Raw genomic sequence first — 26,256 nt, forward strand, 5'->3', positions numbered from 1 at the left:
TTGTCCTCTCGAAGACTTGAAACCAAAAGCAAGTAATGATGTTTAGATTAATAAAATAGTCTCTAAATCTGTTACATGAGAAGGTATTAATGACAAATATTTTAAACTATTATTCTTATGACAGTTCTCTGAAAAGCTGCACTTGTTCACATATACTCACTTCATCCATTTTTATTAAGAAAAATTGAATTTGTGTGAACATAGTTTTACAGTACAGTTTACAATAATCAACATATTTTTGTCTAGATTACACTAGATAAACACTCTTCAGCTTGTTAGTGAAATTATTATGAGAAGCTATATAGACAGCCATGCTAAAATCCAGATATGGTACTCAGTTCTCTTCAAGATTTGATTATAGTTATTCTTAATGAATTAATTTTGAAATACCACTTCTTCAGTATCTCAGTTCTTACAGAAAAATTATTCTAGTATATACTTAAATCATACAGACTATGTGTTATACTCTGGGTAGGCCTTTACCGTCCTTTTGAAGGAACTGTTCTTCCCTTTTTGAGTCTACTGGAGGTGCAAATTCTCAAAGTCATTATTACCAGTTTTGAGACTCGTTTAGCTGGAGTTCCAGAGTGAATTTGTCTGATCCCATTTTCATGAAAACTTTCCTTTTATGTGAAGGTGATAGGTAAGATCATGTTATGGGGGGGGGGGGGGGGGGGGGGAGAAAGACACGCTTAATTTACACAGTGTAACTGCAGTCTCTTAAAATCTGTTGGCAATCATGTGTTCCTCATGTTCTATAAACAAGGTTCCTAACTTTCCCAGACAAATGTCATTGTATATACAATAAGGGTGCTCTGGTTCTCTTCTCCTGCTTCAACTTGTGCCCTTAGGAACTTACTTACCGTACAATTAGTCATATATGAAGTCTTAATAATTCACATGTAGCGCACACACATTTCTTACAATGTCTTTCCAAAGGATTGTCCAGTAAAATGTCTGAAATGCTGTGTCCAGGTTTATACACCAATTTGGTACTTATTGAAATCATGTTCCAGGTGTGTGGAAGATCACTTTCCTATAGATTTCAAAAAGCGTAGCACTTCAACATTCTTGAAGTTTCTCTCCAATATGCTGTGAACCAAGTATTAAACATTAGTCTTCATTTATTCTCCAGCAGTCTTTCCAGCTTTCATGCTTAGGGAATGATACTTCCGGCAAAACAGGGTGTAGGATGAATGAAAGGCTTTTATCAGCACCCGAGAACTTTTGCCTGCAAGGGAATTAAAGGAATATTAGGATAGTGTTTCATGTGACCCTTTGGAAGTTGTTACTGTATAAGTGGAAAGATAATAATTTTTTTAAATTCTGAAAAACGTGTGAGTCCTGATTTCCTGATAACCTTAGAAATTGCTTTTTAACCATGTGGATCCCAACACGGGGTGTGATCAGTGGTGTGACTTTGCTGCATCACCTGTGAAAGGCAAGTGACATGAAGAGGATTAGAGACAATCAGAGGAAGTATCATGAATACTTAAAGAAGTTGTGAGTATTGTGATGTGATTAGCAAGTACAGACAAAACCGTAAGATGGAGATGTCAGTGATCTGTGCAGTCTCCTGGACAGAAGCTTCCTTGTTTGCTATCCAAGCTAGTCACACACAGTGAGCAGGTATAGCCAGGGTAAACAAACTAGAAGTGGATTCAAAACTTTACGGTGTAAAGAAGGCTAAGTCTCTGTCAATGCAATCAAATTCTTTTTGTAGTTGATTATATAGGATTTGATAAGGTTCCAGTCAAGACTCACAGAAAAAAAGGTGTTTGCAAATTGCTACAGCAGTTGGTGAAACTTCTTCAATACTTGGTGCCATCTACCACTAGGAGTCAATAGAAGAACAAGGAAATGTAGAGAACCTGTCCTAGGGTTATCATGGGTGCTCTGAATGACTCTGACTGAATGTTGCTGAAAGACGAGAGAGGTATTGTTGATGGTTGTGTTTGTTCTCTGTAGAGAGCAAACATTTCTCATTTCCTATAATGATACCTGCTTCTCAGTTATGTTTGGTGTTATCTGGTTGAGTACCAATATTTGCTGTTCAGTAATGATACAATGACATTCCTGAATCAGGGGAGAACCTCCTTTTATCTCAGAAGTTGTACATATTCCTGCTATATAAACAGAGAATGCACAAAGTTCTTTTAATGATGCTATCTATGGAAAATCAACTACAAAAAGTCAGTTTTATTTTTCTCCTGAATTACTGCCCAGCCCTAGATTTTGACTCAAAAGTTGCCTGAATATTTTCCTGTTCTAAAATAAGAAAGTTGGTTCATTCCTAAAGATATTTTCTGAAGATTTGTATATTATTTACTGCATTGACAGCATTCTGTAGAACAAACCTTCTCCATCTTGGAATCTCAGCTGGTTCAGCAAACTCTTTATAACTGTATTCTTTAAAAAAACTTTTTTTTCTGTTATCTAGTCTTGGTAATGATATTTATTCTCAGACATATTCTCAGACTTCTCCCATAGGAAATACTCCAGATTGATTCCAACATTAATAGACAAAACCCTCTCTGTATAATGGGTGTAGTTTTCATAGAATCATTAAGGTTGAACAAGATATCCAAGATCATCTGGTCCAACCTTTAATGAAAAACCATCATGCCAATTAAACCGTAGCATCAAGTGCCACATCCAGTAGTTTCTTGAACACCTCCAGGAATGGTGACTCCACCACCTTCCTGGGCAGCCCATTCCAGTGCTTACCCACCTTTTCAGTGAAGAAATTCTTCCTGAGGTCCATCCTGAACCTCCTCTGGTGCAGTTTGAGGCTGTTTCCTCTAGTTGTCTGGGAGAATAGTCTGATCCCCACCTAGCCACGACCTCCTTTCAGGTGGTTGTAGAGAGTGATAAGGTCTCCCCTTGAGCCTCCTTTTCTCCAGGATAAACACCCCCAGCTCCTTCAGCCGCTTCTCACTGGACTTGTGCTCCAGCTCCGTTCCCCTTCTCCAGACTCACTCCAGCACCTCAGTGTCTTTCTTGTAGTGAGCGGCCCAGAACTGAACATAGCATTCAAGGTGTGTCTTCAGCAATGCTGAGTACACGGGGACAGTCGCTGCCCTGGTCCTGCTGGCTGTGCTACTGCCGATACAGGCCAGGGTGCTGTGTTCTTGGCCACCTCAGTACACTTCTGGTTTTTGTCTGAAGCCTCAGTATTGAACAGAATGTGCTGTGTGTTCATTGTGTTGTACCTGTTCAAAACTGCTAAAGTTTGTGGTAGGGTGGAACTGTTCAAGAATGCTTTTCACCTCCATGCACAAGCATTGTAGCTTCCAAGCCTCCTTGTTATCAGAGGCTTAACCATCATTAAATATTTCAGAAATATGTGAAGTTATTGCTGGAATGTGCAGCTTACAGGCCTTACTATCAAAACCTTTCAAGAATTTCCTTCAGGAGGAAGATATTTCCAAATACTTATTCGTAGTGCTGCCTAGGAGAGGCAAAACTTTACTTTTGTTTCTTCATTTACTGGATTCTAAGACTTCAACGGAATGCACTGAAATCCTTCTGACCTCCTCAAGTCGATTAAAAGATAAAAAGAACCACTTTATCTGTTGCTGCAGTGTTACTTTCCAACATGAGAAATGCCAAATTAATACCAAATCAGATTCATCTTGTCATATTTATTCAGAAGTTTAGGACAAGGGAGAATCGAATCTGTTCCCTGTGTTCAGAAGTGTAACTCTGAAAAACAGGACGTGTTCCATTGTTGCAACTTTAAAAGTATTCATATAAGAGATAATTCAAGATTAAGATGTCAGTAATATCTCTTTGAAAAGTTCTGAGTTGCCTCTACTATTTGTAGAAATTATCCTGCAGCTTTTATTTCCTGAGTGGTAGACATTACCGTAAAAGAAATTGGTAGCTAATGATTCCTGCTACACATTACATTTAATCTTGTTAATTACCCAAAGAAATGGTAATTGCGGGAAGGAGCATAACAAGAATAGGAATCTGGTGAAAAGCAAGGGAGAAATCTTGTTAGGGTGTAGTGAGAACTTTGGTACTGGTGACTGAGTGTGGTATCTGATTTGAGGAAAGGAAGTAGAGTAGTAGAAGAGTTTTGAAAATTTTTGGATGAGTCAAAACAGGGCTTCCCAACTTTGTGGATGTTATGACAGAATATGGAGTTGTTGCTGATGGCCAAGAAGGATTAAGATAATCCCATGTCATACCTGGCTCTCTACATACAGAAGTCATGGGACTTCTTACAGAATGGTCTAGGGAGACAAAATAAGCATAGCAGTCTGTGAAAAGAGGTCATCAGTAAAAGCACACCTTTCATGTGAACTGAAGCTTTGATAGAGATATCCATTCTGTTTTTTCATCTACAGGTCAGTACATTGCTTAATGATTCTTAACATTTCCAAAAATATCTGGTAGAAATTTAAGCCACAGAATAAAGCTGCTTTCTTGTTTAGTGGTGTTTCTTGAATGAAGCACATGGGGCCTGTATTCCAGTTAATTTTGCTTGTTGTTAGAGGTACTGATGCTGTGACCAGAATGACTAATAATAATCTCAGTCACTGCTTTCTGAAGATCAGTATTCCCCAATGGATGAATGGAATCTGAATGGTTGCTTTAAGAAGAGGAGACTGTGTGTGTCCCCCACCTTGCATAGTATTCCTTTTTAAGCCAAAAATACAATTCAAAATTACAGTTGGGACAGGTTGAAAAGCTTCTGGTTTTCAGATTTTTTTCTGGGCTAACAGTTAGAGGAAACTGATTAGTTAGAGAAATTAGAACTTCAAAGGTAATTAATTGGAGAATTTATTTAATTAGATGGATGATCTTATTTAAATTTCTGTAGATACACTCAAATCCTGTAAAGAATGCACGTAGAAGCAAAAAATTGTACATTAACAAAAAAGGAGGGGAGATAAGGCAGGGAATGGTAGAAAAATGCCTTCAGATAATGAGTGTTTTCTAGATAGTAATGAGTGAGGGAGGTTGGAATAAATTTACCTAAAATAAAATTGTAAAAAAGAAAAAAAAAAGAAAAGAAAAAAATGTTAAAAATGAAATCCAAGTTAAGGAGGTTACATATGTTTTGGTTTTTTGGGTTTTTTTAAATTCAAAATGTGTGGCTGAAGTGGCTAGTGCCTGTACACTGATCATTAAGTCTTTACCACTGACTGGGCCTTAATAAGAATCTTTTTGATCTTTTCTTTTTTCTGTCATCAACTTGCTTTCATTGATCATTTTCTAATAGCTGGTATTCTGAACCTTAGGTACTATTTTTATTTGTTCTTTTTTGGTGGTGGGGTTTTTTTTGTTCCGTCTTCTCTGAAATGATCCCTTCTCTGCTTCCAGTGGACAGCTTAAATTCCTAGGAAATATACTGCAACTATCTCGATTGCATCTTGATCTAGCAATGATGTGCTTCCTACCAATCTTATTTAGACCTTTTGTGAAACACAGTTATATGTAGAGATACACATTAAAATTATATAGGTTATATTTAGAGTGTTTTTATATAAACATGAAACAACATAACTGTTCAGTTTTTCTGAATTATTATTCTAGGATCAAGACAACCTTTAATCCAACAATCTCAGCCTCCACCTTATTCATCACCTAGAGATGTTCCCCCAGACATATTGTTAGATTCTCCAGAAAGAAAGCAAAAGAAACAAAAGAAAATGAAGTTAGGCAAGGATGAAAAAGACCAGACTGAAAAAGCTGCAATGTATGATATCATTAGCTCTCCTTCCAAGGACTCCACTAAGCTTACATTAAGACTGTCTCGTGTAAGATCTTCGGATATGGACCAGCAGGATGATATGCTCTCTGGCTTGGAAAACAGCAGTGTGTCAGAGGGTGATATTCCTTTTAATGTGCAGTACCCAGGACAGACTTCTAAAACACCCGTTACTCCACAGGATGTTAACCGCCCACTAAACGCTGCTCAGTGTTTGCCGCAGCATGAACAGACAGCTTTCCTTCAGGCACAACAAGTGCCTGTTTTACAACAGAACACTTCAGTTGCTGCAAAACAACCTCAAACTCCTGTGGTACAGACACAGCAACAGGTTTCGCAACAAGGAGCTATAACGTCATATGATGAAGTAGAATTGGATGCATTGGCTGAAATTGAGCGGATAGAACGTGAATCAGCTATTGAAAGGGAGCGATTTTCAAAAGAAGTGCAAGATAAAGGTAAAAGGATTGTGTGTGTGTATATACACTATATATTCTATAAATATATATATATATATGCGCATATAAACCCCATATATATATATAAAGAAAAAACTTCCTGTCATTGTCACATAGTTCAATTCTGTTTACTCAGTGTAGGTTCTTCTGCAACATTCATCTCCATTCCCTTCCAACAATGAACTGTAATCTTTCATATATGAATATTTTGAATATCTGATAGTCTTTATTTGGGGTCTTAATAGACGGAAAGTGAAATTCTTATGTTTCAAAAATTCTTTAAAATACTCTTTACTTTGAACCATGAGACTGAATAAAGTACAATTGATGTTGTTTATAGTTTCTAAAATCCCAGCAGTACAAGAAATCAAAATTTGTAGTGAGTTTTGATAGTTATATTATTAATCCATGTTGCCTAATTTAAGAAAATTCAGGAAACGGTTTTGTCCCATTTCTATTCATATCCCCATTTGGATTTAATGTGAAGGAGATGTTAGACTAAAATCACATCTATTCTGTTCTTTTAAAAGTAGTGTAATAATTGGGTAGCATATACAATTATGTTGTCTGTAATGTTTGTTCAACTGAATGTTAATTATTATACAGGCATTAGAAACTTTAGAGAACTACCATATATCTGTATGGTCTCTAGCACAGAACCAGGTGGGCTTCTGAGATGTTTTATCTTTGCTTCAGTAGGTGCACCTGTCTTAATAGATTGAATTGAATCTATCAATTTTTTCATTTTGATTTTTCTTTCTGTTGTTAACTGGTTTGAAGGTCTTCGGTGTCAGACGAATGTCAATTTTTTGAATTAGATAATAATAATTTACCATAAGTATTTTTCAGAATCTTCCTCTGCACCATGTTTAACTTCTGAGAAAAAGATCTTTTGTAACATTATCCTAATTTAATTAGATACTTTCGAGAAAAGTCTTGCAGAATGGAAAATGGTGAAAATTCTGATTTTGGAAGTTCATAGGTAAAAATGGTCCATGGAGATATACTTGAATGGAATGAATTTACATACAGTTTGGGTCTTTAACCACCAGAGAGGGTGCAAATTTGCTCCCTTGACAAGGTGGTTTTTCACTATTCTTTAAGATGCCTGAGTGATGAGGGGAAGAGAGAGTTTGTGTGTGTGCGTGTGTGTGTGTGTGTGTGTGTGTGTGTGTAAACATTGTTGCAGTACTAAAAGGTTGAACTTCTAAGATGTTTCTTATTTGGTAACTGAATCAAATCTTTTTAGGAAAAACTAGTTATGAGCATAAGGAAAAAAGGTGTGCTCACCTCAAAAAAGATGTCTACTGATCTCTACTGTCTTTCATTTTAACTCAGTGAAATGGCGAATTTGTTTATTTGCTTAAATCTTTTCCATTAATTATAAATTTATTGTTGGAGAGCTTGTGGTTTGTGGCCTAATACTTCAAAAGCTACATTTATGTCCACACACTTGAAATAGAATCTCCACCATGTTTTACTTGAGAAGCAGCTGAAAAAATGCACAGCAGCTTTCAAACACTTTGATTAAGACTAAAAACATACTTTCTGTTTTGTTTTGGCTTTCAGAAAATGTTGAATATTAGTTGTAAAGTTGGTTTACCATAATTAAACATCCATGGTCAGAGCCTTGATTTGTTTCTTTTGGGGAAAGGAGTGATTTTTATAGAATGTGACCCTTCCTGTTCACCACTGGTCAGTAACCATCTTCCCAAATACAGATTCTGATCTTATGGTTTCCCCTTAGCTGCGCCCACTAGTAGGTCTCAGATCTTCCTGAGTTCCTATAATTGGTATAAATCAGGTGCAAGAGTTGCTGCCTCATATTGGGACAAATTGTCACTATTTATTCACTTGTGCTAAGTTGCCTCTATGACAGACAGCAGCACTTTTCACTTTGGCTCTTGAGGTTTCAGCCATGACTGCATAGTATTTAGTAGAAAGATTTTTAGCAGTCTTGGAACAGATTTCCTGAAAATGTTGCATCGGAGAAATACAGGTATTACTTTTTTGGTAGTGCTTTTGCCATTGCTTGTAAGTTTGTGCTATGTCTAGAAACTGATACCCTCTGGGATTGTTCTAGTTAGAGCTGTTTGGTTTGGTGAGGCTGCAAGAGGAAGCTTCCTCTATTATTCCTATGGGAATATGTCTGTTGGAAACATATTCAATAACTTCTAAATATGTCATTCATTTCTGCAAAGCTACATAGTGTATTTATACAAAAGCCTGGCATTTGTGCATTTTTGTACATGTACTGTAACTTCAGATCACATTTTGTCTGGAAAAGTGTGGGTGTAGCAAGTGCTCAGGCTAATTAAAGTGAGAGTGCATAGTGCCAGATGATGCTTTACAATACCAAGCGTTGTTTTAGAGAACTTACTCAGAATGCTAGCACATGCTAAAATCTGCATGGAAGCTTCTTTGCTGCTTTTGTAACAGAGGCATGGGAATGCATATTACAGCCATATGTGTTTTCTATGTATACTCACACCAGTTTCCATAAATTACTTTCAGTAAAGTGGTACTCACAAGTTTTGATAGTAGATTAGTGGTCTCTTCTGTCCGTTATTTTAGACATGAAATCTCAATAGTTCTATGCTCCATCACAGATTTTCAAATGCTTTCTTTTTAACAGTAACGGTTTGGTTGGACAGGACATGTTCTTCTGAGGCTAATAACCAGTAGTGTGGAGGTGTTTACTTCAGAGAAGCAGCAGAAATTTTTTGGGAGGCATTCTTGCTAAAAATTATACAACTTGGCTAAGGCAATGCTCAGGTCTGGGGTCTTTTTTTAATGCTGAGGTCCTTTTATTATATTTGGTACTGGTGGGAAATGGGGATTGGAGCCTTGCGGTAATTATAGTACTTTCTGTAATAACTCATTGTTTCTAATACAGCTGTAAAAATATTTAACTTCTACCAAACAAAGTCTCTCAAAGTGGGAGGCAGTCTGTGTTTCAGAAGAGGAACTAACACAGGGTTTTGCAGAAGTGCCTTCTTTGAGAAGCAGCTTATCATTCTGAAATCTGATTTTCATGCTTTTGCTTTATTAAGAGGAATCTTTAGTGCAAAAATCACTACTGCAAAATCTGACAAACTTGAGCTAGTGTGTCAGATATGCATAAGGAGTGATTTTAGATTACAGACTTCCTTCCTCATATCTGAGTGCTTTTTTGCAGCTATGTTTTTATAATTCTGTTCTTTAGGGGTACTTGGCTCTTGGATTAAGTGGAGTGTATTGTCTTTGATTGTCTTTTGAGTGTATTGTCATTATAGAGAGGTGCGAAGTTTGAAAAGTTGGTTTCATCCTTGTCCTTTCTGTGGAAGGGCAGGAGTTCATCTCTTTCTACTTTCTCCATCAAGAAAGTCTCTCCATTGATTAGTTCCACAAGTAAGTTTTCTGTATCTGTTAGTGAAAGGAGATTTCAAGATCTAGGCAGTTGGCACCAAAAGTTACATTCTAATACATCTGTTACATTTAGTGGCTTCAGTACTGCTAACTAAGTCCTTGGAACATGACATAACTCAGGTCTTCAGTTCCCATTGCTCCCCTCACAACGGCCTCTATACCCTCATCAGATACAAGATGTTAATCAATACTAAATCATTATCTTCTCTCTTGAAAGAATGTGTAGTATTACAGATAGATGTAGCTATTATTTCTCAAGACTCAGATTATCTGAGTTGGAAAAAAAGTGATTCAAACAGGATGTTACAGAAGTGGATTGACTTTTTCCACAATGATTTCCACAGGATTGACATCCTCTTCTCTAGTTACATTGTGATATTTTGATGATATAATTTCTTCAGGAAGGTAGTGAAACTTAGCGCACACTTTCTTCTCTTCTAACTACTGCCAGTAGTCACATTTCCTGTATTACTTGGTGCTGTTGAAGGCTTTTGAAGCAAGTAGAGGTCTATATTCTGAACCAATTTTGTTTACTTAACTGAAATTGTGCTTTGTTCGTGTTCTGAAGTTGACTACTCCAAGAAAGTTCAGGAAACCCTCTTAAGTTTTAGAAATTGTCCCAGGAATTTCTGTTGTTCTCAGGCATCTTTTTTCCTTTTGGGAGATGGGAATGTTGAGGGAGAAATTTCTTTTTGGTAACCTCAGTTCTTTGCATTAACTTGTGCTTTGCCACTGTTCAGGTACACATGAGTTATTTTTGTGTGTAGTTAAGCAGTTCAAAGTTAGTGCATCACTTGCAGACTAAACATTTCCTAGAACATTACATGAAGTTCTTGTTTTTCAAGATTTAGACCTGCTACAGAATTAATTTTCAGATACAAAGTTTATACATCAGGATCTTTCATGCTTTTCTAAAAACTCCAAATACTGTGAAACAAAAACGTTTAACATATTAATGCTAAAAGGAGCTTGAGTCTTTTAGCAACAGGAAGAGGGAAGATAACCTTGAAAATTACGTAAAAACCCAGAAAGTAACCCATCTTTTTCAGATACTCTTTTTCAAATTGATTTAGCTTTTTTATTTTACTCAGATTTGCTAGGTTTTAATCTGAGCTCTTCCATACATAGAAGTGTATGGTTAGATTTTAGGCATCTTCAAAGATACTTTTCTATAATACCGCTGTCTTAACAGACTGAGGAATTCTGCTTTTGCTTGTGAAAGGCACTGTTTTCTGGCATTTGTGAAAAGAGTAATGAAATCATTAACCATTTCATTGGGAGGATAATATTTTTTTTTAACTTGAAAGCATTAGATGAATTTTTTTAATGAGACAAACTGACTTGTGTATGTGTGTTTTTCCCTATATATTTTACCCCTGAGGGTCCATTTTACCCACTTCTTTGGAATCTTACTGTGGATTCTTTGAATTAGGAAGTATTGAAGCTTTAATAACTTTATTTCCAATAATTGGATCAGTTAGGGGGCATTTGGATGCCTGCTGTGGGCCCTTCTTTTTTTGGTTCGTTCCAAGCCCTTAGCAGCAGAGACACACATCCCAAGAGTGTGAATCTGCCGGAGCAAAACTCTCAAAACTACAGTTATAGGTAAGTACCCTTTTTCTCTTACTTTTTAAGTTCTTACCTGGCTCCTCTCCCTTTCTCCCCATTACCCATCTCCCCCATAAAATTCCCTAAAGAGGAAACTAATAGAAGAATACTATTAAGAATGAATAGTTTGTTTATGTCTAATTTTATGTAGCAAATTAATGAAATGACAGAATGTGTAATTATAACCAGTATATTAGCATTCATTTCCAGAAATGTTGTAGGGGGCTTATTTCCTTAAAAATGGAGCTTTAAGTAGTAATTTGTATAGTAGTTTTGCAGATTACAGTCATTAATACCAGAAGGTGAAGAGATACAGTGTGAAAGATAAATAGCTCTGTGTGTAGTAGAATGTGAGACTTAGTTATCATGTGTTTTGTGTATAGAAGCTTTCCTTAGGTCTGCATTTTGTAGTGTAATGTAATGGATGAAACTGGTGCTTCATATAGCTCTTCCAAGAAAAAGCAGCTTTGCAGCTTCCATGTCGTGTCGGAGACAGATATTGTGTTTGTGTGTGTTCAGACATGTTTTAAGAAGTGAAGGGAAGAAATTCCTGTTCTATTAGAGGAACTGCAATGAAATGTTGCAATGTTTCCACCCATCTGGGAAAAGTTACTTCCTTTTACAGTTTTTATAAAGATTAAAATAGTTACAAAATTATTTTTTTTTAAATGGTAGGGTCATATAATTTAATAGAATTTTTATTTGTGCTCATATGTAACATGAAATCAAAATTCCCCTATTTATTCTAGGTTGTGCTTTACATAGGGTAGTGCAGAAAACTGCTCTTGTAAGAAGGTGTAGAAAATAACTAAACTGTAGCAGTTTAGCAAGAAGCCTTCTTTGTTTCAGTCTATACCATGAACTAAGACCAGAAAATTCAATATAAATTTCGTGTAATGTATACCCTTGTTTGTACCTGTTGGATGAAAGGATTTATGATACTATTTACCCAGTAACAACTCAGCTTCTGGGAGACTAATTTCTCTATAATGTTTTTAAATCTTGATAAAGAAATGGCATGAGTAGTAATTAAACCCTATTAAGAGCTTAATCCCATCATTTCTGTAGTTTGCAGTCACTAAGTTCACTCTGACATCAGCCTAAGAAGACAGATTTTTTTTTCAATGTCATGCAATATAAATGTTATTGATCTAGTTAATTGATGGTATTTTTGAGTGTAAGGCGTTGTGTCAGAACAAAATCAGCAGCTTGAAGGGAGAAGGGAAAGTCACTTCTTATTTCTGAAGTTTTCTGTCTATACAAATGAATGAAAATCTAATTGGATATGTTGGCTGTGGTACTTTGGTTTTCATTAAGTCTGATATTAGTGTGTTGCATTTTTCTTGTGGAATTAGATGCTGCACTGGGTATTTCAAAGTAAGTGCGCTTCAGGTTTTGCTCAGGTATTTTGAGATTACAAAATTGTAATTTTGCACAAAGCACTCACGTGGATAAAACTCAGTGTTTATGTTGAAAAATCTATCTCATAAATAAATTAAAGTTGTATGGTTTGTAAGACAGCAATATTAAATTCAGGGAGCTTAAGTTACAGTTTCCAATCTCTAAACAAATGTAGGTATTTGATTATACTTTTCTGTAGTTTAATTTTTGTTATTTCCTGGTGTAGTATTTCCTTGGTATTACTGTAGTTGATAGAGAATAATGAGTTACCAGACGTCCTTAAGTAGAAAAATTCATAAGACAGTAAGATGATTGTGTTATTGCTATATTTAAGCAAGCAAACAAAACTTCAGAATATTCATTTTGATAAAGTCTTCTACATCTTAAGTTATGTCAGGGATCGCTGTAGCCTTTTCATGTTTTGAACTGAGTGAGTTTAGACATCCCTTCTGATGGGGTTTCCTTTTTGGACAGTGACCAGAAGTTCGATGAAGTCTTTGAACAGGTCGCTAAAGATTAGCAGCTGTTTCTGTTCTGAGTCTTGCAAGTCCCTTTCTTTGAACTGTGGCAGCTGGAAGTCCTCTGGTCACTTCTTCAGAGATTTTTGGAATTACGTGCCATTCTATAAAGCTTCCTATATGAGTTTCATGACTGTACTTTCTTGATTTCTTCTGTAAGGGAGGAAGCAGTGAGAATAAAATCTTTGCTTTGTGTTGGCTAAATCTCTCCTTCAAGGGGAGGAGCTGGTACTGTGGAAATCTGTTCTACTGATGGGAAGGGTTCTCTTTGGTTGTTCAGTTCTTTTTTTCAGTTGGCATAGGACTTTGAGGGGAGATCAGATGGGAGCAAACTCTCATGGTTGTCAATGGTGTGCATTCATGAAGGAGTAGGAAAGAATGGATTTTTGCCCTCACTCCATTGATAGGTCATCCATTGGTAACCATTGAAGTAATTTTAAAGATTCCTTGTATGCAGATTAGATTCTTGTGTTCTACAGAGCACTGTTGGTTGGGGGGACAGGGCACTTAGACAGCTTTGAAGAGATCTGTGAAAAATAACTAAGAAAAGGAAACAGTTGACAGTAGACATGTTTCTTATTTGGACATTTAGCTATGTGTCACCTGTTGAAAATTTCTGATCTTGATTGCTAGCTTAAATAAGATAAGCTTGTAATTTGCCTCTGTCTGACTTGTCTCTGATGTTGTTAAAAATTGAAGGTTTGACAATATGTAATAACCCCTTAGGGCTACTATATTTGAGTTAAATTTATTAATTAGTGATATCATTAAATAAGTGATATTTCAAATGAGTGGAAGTAATCTCTAATATGAGACATTAGAAGAGTTAGAGCTTTAAAAATGTAAAACTCTTAAATGTTATGCTTTACAAAAAGAAAAGTTGTACTTTCAATTACCATTGAAATGGTTCATCTAGAATTCAGCATTAGAAGATCAATCTTATTTGTGTCTCGGAAGAGGAGAATATTCATATTTAACCATTTTGGATATGAAGTCTCCCCCTGAGTCCCTTGCAAGGTGTAAATGGGGAAACAAAAATTTATTGTTTTTGTCTGTTTATAAGTATACCAAACAGTATTAGAAGAGGGAAGTGTTACCATTCTACTAGAAGGAAGCATAGCAACCATGCTCATGGCTATTATTTAGACTTGTTACCTTTTCACAGATACTTACAAAAGGCCCATTTCAATTTGGTAGGCCAAGCAGTTCTAGAACTGGGTATCATTCAATTATACTTAGTTGTTTAAAGAGTTTATTCTGGGATTTAAGGCAATCACCAGGCTTTCAAGGAAGCAGTAACCTAGGGGTTTCAGCATTAAAGGGTTTCAGCATTAAAGGTGTTTTGACTGCTGCTTTGGAAAGATTCCTGGGTGAGTAAAAGAATAGAGATACTTTTATAATACAGCTCTCCTCATCCAGCTGCTGCTTCTAACACTTCCTCCGCTTCCAAGCATCTTTGTTTTCAGGATGAATGTTCTTCAAGTCATGTTTGCCTCGTAGTTTCAGCAGAAATGTATCTCAAGGTGTCTGTGGTTATTCCAGTGCAATGTGGTTTTTTGCACAAAGGTTCCACAGTAATTAATTAATTTCTTAATCTTGAAGTTTTCGTAACTTGGATGTGCAGATATTTCCAAAGGTGAAGGCCATAACCTGTCTCCAGGAATACTGTTCAAAAGGGATTGGTGGGAGATTACCACTTGGAAATCCTGCTTTTTTTTTGCCATGTCACACTTGTGGCTCCAGTAATGTTTTGTTTCTTGTGCCACAATGAATAATTTCATTTGCTAGAACAGCTCTACTATTTTTCAGTGTAATGTAGCTTATGATCTTGCTTTGAATTCCAAGGTACTGCCTTTTTTAGTGAGCATGTTGCAAAGTAAAAAGAATATTCTTATGGATTTGCCAACTCAAAAGGATTCATACGTAGAGTAACTGGGATCAGACTGTTCTCTGAACTACCATAAATTTGTTAAAGGAATTGGAAAAAATGTAGATATATTTTGAATATATCTACAGCCTCAGAGAAAGGTGGAGGAGTGAATAATGGTTTTGGAAACAATCTGAAACAACGAACTTGTATACCAAATCATTAATATAGTAAAAAAGCTCTTCTGTAACTTACTACATATTCCTTTTACTATGGAAACTGTTACAAAGATGGAAGCAAAAGCGTCCTGATCACACTTTATTGGACTAAAGAGCTTGTGAGCCAGCATATTTGGAACTGTGACAAGCTTTAGATCTAGGTCTGTAGGATTTCAAAGAAAGACATTAGTCTGATATTTTGGTGAAGTCCTAGATCCCCCTATTAATAGAAATACTACTGTTTATGGAATGAAGTGGATGAAGCTTGGATACTGATGCCTTGAAGGATACAAAGTATATTTCAGTGGATGCTGTAAAAGTTCATCTGTTCATTTTGGGACTCATGACTTACGAAGCAGGTATATGCAAACTAGCATATATTTGACTGTAAAAGAGAAGATCTGAACACATCTGTTTTCAGAGGTTCACTACTCTATCCTCACCTCTATGATTCTAATGCTCATATAGCTGAAAGTGAGTTCAAGATTTTATAAAGCCCACAAAATCCAATGGTATATTTCAGCTTTCAAATTTTTGCAGCTATCATGTCAAATTAAAAAGTTTTTATCCTTATTCAATGGAGTTTTTTCATTGTACTTGAGAAGGCAGTGGAACTATGTATTCATCCTACCTTTTTTCCCCTAGTTCAACCGGATATTTTCTTGTACTCGGGACAGCTTTTTTGTCCTAGATACAGAATTCTCATAGAGGCAAAGCAGTAATGATCGAGTCTAGTTTTGAGGCTCACCTTCAAGATGCACTGGAAATACAAAGAAATCTGTGAGTCATCTTAACTCTGTCTGCAATCACCTTGCCATCTAAGAAAATAAAACTTTGAAGGTGTCCCTTTCTTCTCAGACAAGATGTCAAGTTACTAAAATATCAGTATGCTATTGTCAAGAGAAATGAAGAATGTGCATCAGAAGAGCTATGTATTTAGAGTGAATATGTGTGCCAAGTTGTGATGTGATCATCTACTTTTGTGTTGTCAACTTACAATTTGACATTTTGGATGATGAAGAACAGCAGCATGTTGAGCCTGGTCACTTACAGAAGTCCAAGCAAGAAAATTGGCCCTACTTGAATTGTTTTGGTTGTTTATTCTTGGTGCCTTCAGCATGAGGGCTCTGAAAGGTGAGTTTTGAATGATCCAGCTACAGCTGTTTAAGGCACCATAGCTTGTGGCCATCTGCTCCTATAATAGGCATAAGAGAGGAAAACATTTTCTTGCTTTTAACTGAATCATTCAGCCTGGTAGGTTAATACAAACCACCTTCACTGGTGCCTTATGGTGATGCATTAGACAGTGAAATGTAGTTGTGGAAATATGAATGTGTGTTCCCTTCTGCAACAGGTAATAACTTCAGTTAAAGGGATGGGGCAGATAATGAATAACAGTAATGTCTTAAAGACTACTGTTAGATCCACCATCAGAGCTTTTACAGGATTTTTTTCATTGTGCCTGGCATTGCTGGACTAAAATGACAAGGCTGACCAACTTTCTCATAAGAATGCAAGTTTCTGAACTTATGTTTCAAAATTTAAAGAGTTTTAATTGAAAAGTAAGGTAATGATGTGTGTGGATGTATTGTATGTTTGTTTTAATCCATAATGTAGAAAAAATCATCTGTGTAAATCCTGATATGAATCCAGCAGCTGCTGTAGCACAAAAAAAGCAAAAATCTCCATGCTAAAAAGCTGCATCTTTGATTTGGAAAATTTATTTTGCTTCACACGTCTATCATAAAGTTGGCAGTCATTCCTACAGGCTTTTATTGGGCTTTGCAAAGTTCTTTATTTGCAGTTGATCAGTTTCTGCATGGAGTTCATTGTATCTGTCCTTACTGTCTTCCAGCCACTGAATCTTGTACAGAATTTTTGTGGTTTAGAAAGTTAGAGATACCCAAATAGATTTGAGGATGAAAGTGATGGGGGGGAAAAAGCCTGTTTGCATCACTGGAATTGACCATGTTACTGCTTGTTATTGTGGCCTAATTTTCATTTTGGGGGTGATCCTTCAAAGTATTTCTAAATAAGAATGTTCTAAAAATTTACAAGAAATTAGAAGTCATATATTGTAATTCTGGTTTACAGTTCCAGAGGAGTGTGTGGTTTTTTTCATTGGCATTTATTTCCTCTTTCTTGATTGCATCCTCCTTACCATTCATTCACCTGCTCTGAATAGGAGAGCTGGTTCATTGTGTCTAGTGATAAGGCACCACAAACGTAGGCACAAAGTACAACATCTTTCTAAAGTTGCATTTGTGGTCTAGGGATTTTGACAATACATCTGTGTTTAGTCATTCCTTAGACTTAAAATCATATTCCCTGATTACAGAGAAAGTAGGATTTTTTAGACAAATTACATGGTGATAGTTGAGAAATGAGAATATATGCGTTAGTGCAGGTAGGGCGTCTAGTTTTCATGGCAGAAATTATTTTTAGTTTAGAGTTCCATGTTGGTAATATAAATGGGTTGAAGTTTGTATGAGTAGAATATACTCTTTTGGATACTTCCATGTGCTTCTCATTTCTATGAATTCTACCAAATTTCAGGGTGTGTGGTTGGCTCACTTTATTTTTCTTTATTCTGCACCTAATGATTTTTTAGTGTAAACTGAAAGGCTTATTGCAGAGTTGGGTTCTTGACAGAAAATTATTGCTATACTTTTTGTTTCATCTGTAAAAAGCATTAAGGGAAAATACTCAAGTTTTTAAATGTGTAGTGGTCCCCAACCTAATATGCATGTGTTATGGTAGAGACTCCAATCCTTGGTGTACTGCTTAGCTTCAAAGAGAAGCATGGAGTGGTGGAGTAGTTACTTTATCAGTTTTGTTCATTGTTTGTGTGTTCCCTGACTAAAATGTGCGAAGTCCAACTGATGCACTGAACCAAGTAGGGAAAACCTCTGTCATAATCATTGCAGATCCTTGCTTAGTACATGTATAATAATGCAGGTTGAATCTGCAGAAGATATCTTTTATAGCAGTATTCCTCAAAAAGTAGTTATGAAGATGCACCTTAACTTTGACTTTTCCAGCTTCTGCTTCAAGTGTAATTGAGTAGTTTGGGGGTTTTTTAAATGGTGTGGGGTTTTTTGGTCTTAATGTATTGTAGCTGCTTTATTAGGTGGTTCTCTTGGGAATTACACAGGGCCTTTGATTTCATGTGTTTTGAGGGAGGGTTTTTTTAATAACTAACTGGCATCTGTGGTAGACTGACAATGAATGATAGCCTGAATACATGAAGTAGTATTAGCTAGGGAAGTCCTATTCTTGCTTTTAAATTCAGTGGATTTTGCCATGTTTGCAATACATGCTGAGGAGGATTAATTGTGGGAGTGGAGGGGAATGGACATTCTTCCTTGGACATTTATCAGTTTTTATATATAATTTGTGATCTTTTCTCTTTTAACTTTCAGATAAGCCTCTGAAGAAGCGAAAACAAGAAAACAAACCACCAGAGGCTGGAGGTGCTACTGGAGGAAATAGAGCAGCTTCTCAGGAGACAGGTTCTGCAGGAAATGGGGCAAGGCCAGCATTGATGGTTAGTATTGATCTGCAGCAAGCAGGAAGAGCAGACTCTCAGGCAACAGTAACTCAGGATTTGGACACCATCAGAAAACCTGAAGAAATTAAGCAGTATAATGACGGGTTTGTGTGTGTTCCCCAAGAAGACACTGTTGGAGCTCTTAAATTTAAACCTGAAAACCATCCAGAAATTTTTAGAAAAAAGTCAGACTTTGAAAGTCAAAAGACAGATATCCAGCAAAATGAAAACAGACAAATGGAATTCCAGCAAAATGAGAGCAGACGGTTGGAAAGTAAATACAATGAGAGCAAGCAGTTAGAAGTGAAACATGAAAGCAGACAAATGGAGATGAAACAAAATGAGAACAGACAGACAGAATTGAAACAGAATGAGAGCAGGCAAATGGAGATGAAACAAAATGAGGGAAAACAAAATAATGGCAAACAGGAAATACGGCAGAGGCCAGAAACGCCAAAACAGAAGAGTGAAGGCAGACCTGAAACACCAAAACAGAAGAGTGAAGGGAGGCCAGAAACACCAAAACACAAACACGATAATAGGAGGGACTCCAGTAAACCTTTGTCAGACAAGAAGATAGAAATATCTAGGCACAAACTAGATGTGAAATCTGATCCTTCAAGGATGAAACCTGAAAGTAGACCTGATCCAACAAAACAGAGGCCTGATGGGCGCTCAGTTTCTGATACACCAAGGCGTGACCATGATAGCCTTAAACAAAGATCTGAGGACAGGGGGGATTCAGAGAGATACAGAGGAGATCCATCCAAGATTAGAAGGCCTGAATATTTGAGATCCTCAAACAAAAGTGAACATGATTCTAAGCATGGTATTAAATCTGATGGTTCAAAACCTGAGAAATTTGAAAGGAAGTATAGGCAAGAGCCTGGTGATTCAAGGTTTTCTTCTGGGGATCAGAAATCAAGACCTGATAGCCCTCGTATTAAACAGGAAGGTAAAGGGGATTCTAGCAAATCAAGACCTGATAAACCCGGTTTTAAGTCACCAAACAGCAAGGATGAACGAAGGACAGATGGTAATAAGAGTAAAGTAGATAGTAATAAAGCACATGGTGACAATAAAGCAGAGTTTCCCAGTTATTTGTTGGGGGGAAGATCTGGTGCACTGAAACATTTTGTCATTCCAAAAATCAAGCGTGATAAAGATGGCAATGTTTCTCAGGATTCAAGGAAAACTGAATTTAGAGGTGAACAGAAGGACAAAGTAGAGAAGATTGGGCTAGTTGAAGATCTAAATAAAGGAGCTAAACCTGTAGTTGTCCTTCAAAAGCTTTCTTTGGATGATGTGCAGAAATTTATTAAGGACAGAGAAGATAAATCAAGGGGCTCTTGTTTTAAACCTAACAAGAACAAGTCATCCAAACCTAATAAAGGTAAGATTGTTTTAATATTAATTGCATTATATCTTTTACACTCAAGTTCTTGTAGATTTTCTGCTTCTGCTGTTCGAAATGAAATGCAGACATTTGCTAGTTTATATGCTTGCTTATATGGGGATTTTGAGAAATAAAGTGAAACTAGTCTAAGGACTTGTCATTATTGGAAATCTTGCTACAATTGAACCTGAAATTATTTATTTACTTCAGTACAAGTTCTTAATCTGGCAACACTTAAATGGTCTTAAGCTGCACTAAATGGTATTTCAGCTGCAGTAGTCTAATATGGTAATTTATCCAGTGAAATGTAACTTTTGTATGTATAATTTTACCTGGTTTAGGTGTGTCTGTATGAAGTACTACCACTACTGTAAATAATGTAGCTGGAGTGATGGGAAATACTAAGCATGCAGCCCTAAGATTCTTGTATGTATTTAATTTGAATTGAAATGGGTTTTTCTGAGGCATGTTTTGACATGGTGGTAGTAAGAACATAGTTGCAAAGTCCCATCTGCCTCTTTAACACTATAAATACAAGTCAGTTGAGGAGGTTCCATGACTGAGACTTTGTGATAATAAACTTAGAAAAACGTTTGGTCTGTAGAAGAACTCATACATCATTGTCTCTAGTGTTCATTATATACAGAAAGAAAAAAGCTGAACTATTGGCTGGCATTTTGAAATTAGTAATTTGGGCAGGAAATAAATCAGAATAGCTTGTAGGTTTGATATTTAACTGATTATCTCTTCTGCAGATTAACACTTTTTAAAAATAAGATTGGTTTTCTTTTTGGTGCTTTAATTTTGTCTTCTTTGGTTTTTTAAATGTTTAACATTTAAAGAATTTAAATTTCTTATATAGTCATGTTTGTAGAGCTGTTGTGCCTTAAAATAGACAGATCAAAAGCCATAGGAGATGTTTACAGCTGTTTGCAGGATGATTTATAAATCCATTTCCAGGTGTATAATGAATTCAAGATGAAAACATTTTCTTATATAGCTGATCTGGTTAGAAATTATGTAGAAATCATCTTTGTGAGTGTGTTAACTATTTTATGTGCATCTATAAAGAGGTGTTGTCTGTATCATTAATTTCTTGTGCTATGCCTGCTTTCTATCTACTAACCTGTTTATATTAACTCTAAAAAGTCTTAATAATAATTCATGATGTATATTACTTCTTTGTAAAATACTAGCCTCCTTATTAGGGATTTCTCTTTGTCCTGGAAATAAGAACATTGTCCCTGTCCCTTTTTGAGGTTTAAAACAGGCAAAATTTCTGTTTCTAGTAACAGGTATCTAGAGTTAGCCATAAAACTATGACATTTTTGTTCTCAGTTTAATCTGAAGGTTTCAGATAAAACCCTTATATTCTAGATAGGAAATGCTAAAAACTTTCCAATGGAACTAGGGTCTAGTGTCAGTAGGATAGATTTTGAATTCACACAATTCTATGCGCAGAAAATCAGTTCCTTTAAAGTCTTCAAAACAATAGGCAGTGCATGTATGCTTTCCAAAATGTTTCTGAATTATTTTTTCTTGTTGTCTGTATTACATGTGGTTATGTATCTAGAATGCTTTAGTAAAGGTTTTAATGACTTTTGGTGTGATTCTAGTAGCTGTCACAGATGAGCAAAGCCTTGATTTTAAAGTCAGGTTTATAATTTCTCTACAGTATTTTTCTGCATTTTTTTTTCTTTCTGGAGTTATCTTTTTCTTGCGTACTTTTAAATAACTTGGGACATATTTTGCAGGGGAAAAATTGTTTGAATCTGAGTCTTTTTGCAATTGTATTCAGAATAAGGTTCTTACAATGATACTAGAAATAGGTTTAATGAAAAGAATAATGTAACTATTTTTATCTTACAAATCAACTTTTGAGCGTTCAGCAGGCAGATTTTGGAGAAAGTGTCTTTGAATAGCAGATTTTTGATGTGTAATTTAGTTCTGAATTTTTTTCCTGGTAACTTACTTCCTAGAACACATTGTGCTAATTAACCAGGTGAATTCCAGTGTACCTTTGAAAAGGTACATAATTTATAAAGTTCTCTCTCTTCATCAGGCAAAGTCTATTTGTCAACAGCCAACTTATGTAGATGTATTCATGCCACTGCCACAATGTCCTCAGTCCAGTTGAAATAGTGTTCACAGTTCTACTTGGTGCCATTTTTAGTTATAAACATTTTAATACACTAGGAAATGTAATTTTCATAAACCTTCTTTTAGTTTATCCTATACTACTTAGTAGATTGTAGCAATTCTTTTCTAGTGTTGCCTTTTAGCATAATTATTCAACTTCTCACATGCCTCTTATGCCATGTAGTTTAGTGTATTTTACTTTATCTTATTTCATTATCCTTGTATCTCTTGTCCTTTCTTTTTTGTTTCTCATCCATCCCTCCCTCAAGAAAATGTCTTCTCCTGGCTTTGTCATGTACAACTTCATTCCTATAATTTATCTGAAATGCAGTTTAAAATAGGGTTGCTCAGCTAGTTTAAAAGACCATGTACATAGTCATTCTGTCTTAAGGCACTAATTCCCATTCATTACAAAACTCAATAAAATTGACTCATGTTAAGCTACAAATAATTCTTTGCAAACTGAAAGTTTGTACAACTTTTCGCATTGTTTCAGTAAATTTTGAAATTGTGTCGTTACTTGCATTGTACTTCAAAAAGACAAAGTACCATTCTCACCAAATTTTACAGACACATTTGAAATTTTATCAAGTTATGAATGGGAGGGGTAGCCACAGTCTGTGACTGTTAATATTGAATCAGTCCAAGAGTCCCTTTTGGCATTTACAAGGAAGAAGGAACTTTTCTCTCTCACTCTCTCCTGATCTTTGAGCATTTTTCTGAAAGATTCTCTATATCTCAGAGGAAGTTTTGCATTTTTTTCGAAGTACTTTTGTTACAGGGTCTTGTGGTGAAGTCTTGTGGCCAATTCTGTCCAGGTCAGAATGAACTGTGACATTTTCTTTGTCTGATTTTAACATCTGTGAATGTCTTTTATCTTGGTTTTAATGCAAATGTATGTTGTTGTGGGATCCATGAAACTTTTCCCTTTAAGCTTGTGCCTGCAATGAGGAGGTCATGTTTGCTGTCCTTTCTTTTCAGAGCTTCAGCGAATACCTTTTCTGCTGCTTTTTAGAGCTATGCTGATCACCTGTGTTGGGATGGGAGCTGTTAACAGCTTCACGTTACTGCATTCTGAGCAAGACAAATTTTCCATTGTTAAAGTATGAGTAATGAGAGAAGCTGTAACTGTCTGTATAAGGAGATGTCTGAGTAGGTTTAAAATATGTTTGAAGGTTTGTCTTTGCAAAATAAGCATCTTTTGGATCTTTCTGCATCACCTAAAAGGAGTTTGTTGTTTTAAGGAAAAAAAAGGAAATTCGGATCTGAATGCTATTCCTCCATTATGTGGCTTGTTTTGGGATTTCATTATCTGTACAACACAGGACCGAAGACATAAGATTTTATTGCTCACTACAAGTCTTCCTAAATATACTCTGTTCCCTGCTGCCCTGGTGTGAAATTTGAGTAAAGATTTGACATTTCTTTGAACGTGCTCTCCATACATACTCTTTACTGGATCAGCTAAAAATCTTACTGCCTAATTGTCTTCATGTCATTAAAATAATGCTTCTGGATTCTTCTGTGTTCTGTGCTTATATGGTTTGTTTGGGGTTTCTGGTTTGTTTGTTTTCAATTCCAGGTGACTTTTTCAGAGCGTATAGTAACTCTGATTTGGCATTTGTGTCTGTCTTTGGGTTCTAGCACTGTTGGAAATAGTTTCACTTGTGGAACAGCAATCAATTATCTTCTAGTAGTGAAAGAAAGGGAGTATTTCAGGATGAAAAGCTGTATCCAGATTGTGTGGGCTCAGTTGAGTGAGCTTGTGATGCCTCTCACTGATTTCCAGTTAGCACTGCCGAACTGCTTAAAGGTGCTTTATGGTACAGATGAAAACTGTGGGCAGGAAGGAAGTACCAATTTTAAACATTGTTTAAATCCTTCATGTATAGGACTTTGCTAAGGACAAAAATGGGTTATGGATGTTAGCGCGTCAAATTTGAGAGTTCACACAAATTTATTTCCAAAATAACGATTTCTTAATGCTGAAATAGACATAGAAATCAGAAGGGCTGCAAGGAAATAACGGAAGTAAAAACATACTACCCTTGGAAAGGGAAAGCAAACTCAGCTTGCTTCCCATAAGTTGTGCTTTTGTAAACATTAGCATTTTGAAATTCCTCAGTTCCATATATCTTGAATTTGAAATCACTGTCTTGGAAGTTCCTGGTAGCACCTGCATTTGCCTATGTCAAGGCCAGAGTAATAACCTGCTGACCATCTTGCATGTGCATGCAGCACTGGGGGGATCTATAGAAAATTATGCTGCATTCATAGGAAAAAATACTGTATTTCAGCATTTACAGCAGAAAATTTGTAATGATTTTTCTCAGCTGAAATGTTTAAACCTTCTTCAAAATAAAATTTAATTGCAATTATAGAAAAACAGCTATGACTTTCATGAGAATTCTACAGTCTTCCTGTTTTTTCTCTTTTCTGAGATACGAATACCTCCTCTCGGCTTGACAGGAAGAGGGACTGGCTCACCTTTGTGCCATTAGAAGTATTTCAAGATATATTAGGTTTGCAGAGGATCCATTTTAGTGTGCACTTTGTTAATTGACCCCTGATTATTTGTTTTTCCTTTCTGGATTAAGAAGCTCACATTTTGAAAACTATTCCAAGCATTGTTTAGGTAAAAGTCTAAACTATATATAATTGGCTAAAGTCTAGGAAGATCTGATTTCTCTAGCATGCTTTGCACTGGAATGATTTGTTCCTACTTGCAGGGAATTTTAAGGTGTGGTGTGTCTGTCCCATTCCAGAAAGTAGGTGGGATTTGTATGGGCATTGTACATATCCTCTTGGGCCTTCATTTTTGGTGCTAGTTTTTCAGAAGTAGATGTTGGATAGACTGGTATTGGTACAGAGCAGGAATCAGCCACTGCATACTGGAGTAATTTCTTGTGTTGATCTGTTACCGGTAATAGAGGTGACATTTTCAGCACAGGGCTTTGCCTGGTGGCTGCTTTCCTACTATTTGTTTCCTACTTTAGACTTTTCTGCTAAGGTAAATATTTTGATTCTTGTTCCTACAGTATTTCTCTGGATAGGAAGAGTGAACTTTGTGTGTGTCACATCCAGCTCTTAGCAGCAACAATAAATTTGACCCAATCCACTAGTTTCATTATACTTTGATTCATCTGAAATATGATGCTTTGTCTATTTGCAGATTTAGAAGTGCATTGTTGAATTAGTTGATTTTTGAAAAATTACTTTGGCACATGTAAGTGATACACATTTTTTACCTAATTTGTCAGAACAATTTCTTCAAAGTCTGAAACTGCTCTTGGTTTGTGGACATGGATGCTTGATTGAGTTCCTCTTGCTTTTGGGAATAGCTAAGGCTATTTTGCATAAATAAATTTTGCAACAGTGCATTGCAATGTGTAAATGTGGCCCAGCAATTTGTCTGATGTCAATTACAATATGCAATGTGGATTTGCTCAGGTGTCTGAGGATCTAAATGTGGATGTTAATCTTGGATTATGTGCAGGGATATGTGCTTGAAATTTTTGGTTTTAATTTTCTTCTAGCTAAAGGGTAAATTTGGCTAAATACAAATAGTAGAAAGGCTCACATTTGCTTCTGGAAAATTAACATCTCTGTTGCTCAACATTTTCAGCTGTTCTAGGTGACTCTTTTCATATAAGAAAATTTAAACTGTTTACTTGAAATTTGGAGTTTATTTTTGCTCCATGGGAATACTACCAGCAAACAGAAAAGAAGAGTATGAAACGTTTTTTGTCCTTCAAATTACTGAACTGTTGTTTGCATTGAATAACATTTCCTTAAAAAATATATATTCTGTTTCATTATCTTCCAAGCAATTTTCCTGTACTATTTTATATTTAAAGCTAAAACATCAGCAATCTTTTGTTGTTCCTTATGTAATTAAGTTACGTTGAAGAAGCAAACTTAGTGGCTTCATGCAATAATTTCAATGATGAAGACTGAGAATGTTTCCATGC

The 26,256-nt window shown here is 36.0% G+C and overlaps 1 protein-coding gene across 10 annotated transcripts in view; it reads left to right on the forward strand.

Annotated features, from left to right (window-relative positions):
• The window catches only part of NIPBL (NIPBL cohesin loading factor), a 141,421-nt gene that overhangs the window by 61,124 nt on the left and 54,041 nt on the right, over positions 1 to 26,256 (forward strand). For 5 of the 10 annotated variants that reach the window (XM_069002177.1, XM_069002180.1, XM_069002178.1 and 2 more), the window contains 2 exons: positions 5,548 to 6,180; positions 18,623 to 20,143. The exons of 1 other annotated variant lie outside the window; for it this stretch is intronic. In XM_069002177.1, coding sequence (XP_068858278.1) covers positions 5,548 to 6,180; positions 18,623 to 20,143 — 2,154 coding nt within the window. Of the gene's footprint in view, positions 1 to 5,547; positions 6,181 to 16,268; positions 16,335 to 18,622; positions 20,144 to 26,256 lie in introns of those variants that run through there. 4 more of the 10 variants (XM_069002182.1, XM_069002183.1, XM_069002181.1 and 1 more) reach the window with 4 other exon arrangements.

This window comes from Aphelocoma coerulescens (assembly GCF_041296385.1).
Source record: "Aphelocoma coerulescens isolate FSJ_1873_10779 chromosome Z unlocalized genomic scaffold, UR_Acoe_1.0 ChrZ, whole genome shotgun sequence".
Taxonomy (NCBI): Eukaryota; Metazoa; Chordata; class Aves; order Passeriformes; family Corvidae; genus Aphelocoma; species Aphelocoma coerulescens.